A 2500-nucleotide genomic window follows, 5' to 3' on the forward strand; every position below is an offset into this window, starting at 1 on the left:
TCTACAAGCAAATGCATTTAGACAGACCGTATCATCTATAGACGGACGACCAAAATTCACATGAATTAACAATGTACGACTTATATATGTTGTACGATTCTGTTGCTGACATTTGTTTCCCCATTTCTTTCATTGGTTTATTGTTCCATCTTTATTTCAGAGTTTCCAATACATATTCCACTGTTGCTTTGAAGAAGGGTCAAGGAGTCCCTGATGGTGCCATTACGGCCTTAAGGACAATGCTTTCTCTCAATGAACATGAATTTTCTGCTTTCGTCAGCGATATTCTATTCTCAAGCATCGATACAGTAAGTTAATAAGTATTATTAATTTGGTTAATCATCATCGTCGTCGTCATCGTCGTCGTCGTCGTTAAAAATACCAGTGTTGTCCTGATAGAGAAATACCAAATTACTTTTTGTCGTTTACGATTTTTTGTTCTATTGAAATTTTTGAATTGAAAGTCATATTTAATTTCGAGAGAGTTTCCGAAGGTAGCTAATTTGTACAAGTTGTGGAAATGAAAAACATTTCCCATTGGGTAGCTGATCTGTATAAGCTTTGGACTTTAACATTTTGCAAGCAAACAGCAAAGATCTTTCTCGCGTGGACACGAAAAGATTATCCAATATATTTTATGGAGAAATTTCGGTTTATGATTGATTGCTAGCAGAACCAGATCCATTTGATTGGCCAGTTCTTATCGCCAGTGTCTATAAGTAGAACTTACAAATTTTCTATGATCATACCCTGATATATATATATATATATATATATATATATATATATATATATATATATATATATATATATATATATATATATATACTAATATTTCAGCCCGGCGCTGCCCGGTTGTTTTGAGGTGTATGCTGACCAAAAAAAACAAAAACAAAAAAAAGCCAATGTTTTTAAACTTTGACCCCTATTATAACCCATTATCTGAGTAATTTGGTAGAGACCGCTGAGGTCAAAATTAAAAAAAAAAATAACCCCTATTATGACCCCTTAACATTTATTTGTTTTGGCTCAAATCAAGTTATTAAGTTAGATCCATGTCCAAGGAACCTATATCTAAAATTTCAAGTGTTTAGACTCCAAATTGTCGGAGGAGTTTGGTAGAGTTCTCAAAGATCAAAGCGTTGAACTTTGAACCTTTAACAGGTAGATTTCTGGCCGACAACAGATCACAAAGATTTTTTCCAAATCTCAGTACCCTGTATATCAAATTTCGAGTCTGTATACTAAAAATTGACAGAGTTATTGCGTAGAGAAGTGTACACACACAGACAGACAGACAGACATACACACACAGACACGTGCACTTATATATATATATATTATAAGAAAGGGGATAGAAACGAATAATAAAAAAACTAGATGGAATGCGCACCCCCAACTAGTTCCAACTGTAACCGAAGGTTTCTCTACTTGCACAAAGTAGACGCACTAAATTTCACAGAGGACGTGCTAAGTTCCATCTGTCTGTCCTCGAAGCGCTTGCCATCAGTTTTAGTTCTATTCTAATATATATATATATATATATATATATATATATATATATATATGTTTCATGATTTTCTTGGGGGTACAAAACTTTATTATGGCAATCATGAAGGGAAGACGTATTCCTTCGGAATTCATTTTATATTTTTAAAAAAAGACCGAGGAGAAAAAGAAAATGGATAGCGACTAAAAAATAAAAGTAGAGAAATAGAGGAAAAAAAATCAAAACGAGTCAATTGACATGTTTCGCTCTCACTCATCAAAATTGGAATCGAGGAATTTATTACATTAATTTTTCCTCATGGAATCCTACAAAAATATTGGCCAATGTAGGTCCCAACACGGAGCCCCTCGACACGCCTTCAATTTGCCTGTACATTACATCATTAAAACTAAATTCAACAAATACGGGTACAGGAACGGAAGGTGTTGGACTTTGGCTGCGATATAAAAAGTCAGCACAAATATCTATCGTTTCTAAAACTGGGACGCAAGTAAATAAATTGCTGACATCATACGAACACATAAATGTATTTGTACTCGTTGATTTTGCATGTAGTCAGCGAAATGAAATGAATCTTTCAGACAGTATACTGTTACTATAATAATTTGATACTGGCTGAAGAATATTGAAGATCCATTTTGCAAACTTCTGTTGTGAGGACCCGACCATAGATAGAATGGGTTTTAAGGGAATATCCGCTTTGTGTGTTTTGGGTAGACCATATAATCTTGGACGGATAGAGCCCGAGGGTCTAATCTCACTAGCTACGTCAGAAGAAAGTAAACCACTTTTTACCCATTTAACTAATTTTTTCTGGAATTAAGATTCCAGAGGACTCGTGGAATCATAGGTGCCAACAGGGCCTAATTTAATAAATTTGTCTCTATCGCTTAATATAAGTGACATTTTGTTGACGTATTCCTCATGATTCATTATGACTACCCCAGACCCTTTATCGGGTCTAGTTATCACGAGGGTTCTATTTTTGCG

General features: G+C 34.6%; 1 protein-coding gene across 3 annotated transcripts in view; it reads left to right on the forward strand.

The window, feature by feature from the left end:
- Nucleotides 1-2500, forward strand: part of LOC145293060 (cytochrome P450 302a1, mitochondrial-like) — a 106666-nt gene that overhangs the window by 85991 nt on the left and 18175 nt on the right. For all 3 annotated transcript variants that reach the window (XM_080139413.1, XM_080139414.1, XM_080139412.1), the window contains exon 6: nucleotides 161-308. In XM_080139413.1, the coding sequence (XP_079995539.1) occupies nucleotides 161-308 (148 nt within the window). The remainder of the gene's footprint in view (nucleotides 1-160; nucleotides 309-2500) is intronic.

This window comes from Euprymna scolopes, chromosome 14, assembly GCF_053919585.1.
Source record: "Euprymna scolopes isolate OS-2025 chromosome 14, ASM5391958v1, whole genome shotgun sequence".
Classification (NCBI taxonomy): Eukaryota; Metazoa; Mollusca; class Cephalopoda; order Sepiida; family Sepiolidae; genus Euprymna; species Euprymna scolopes.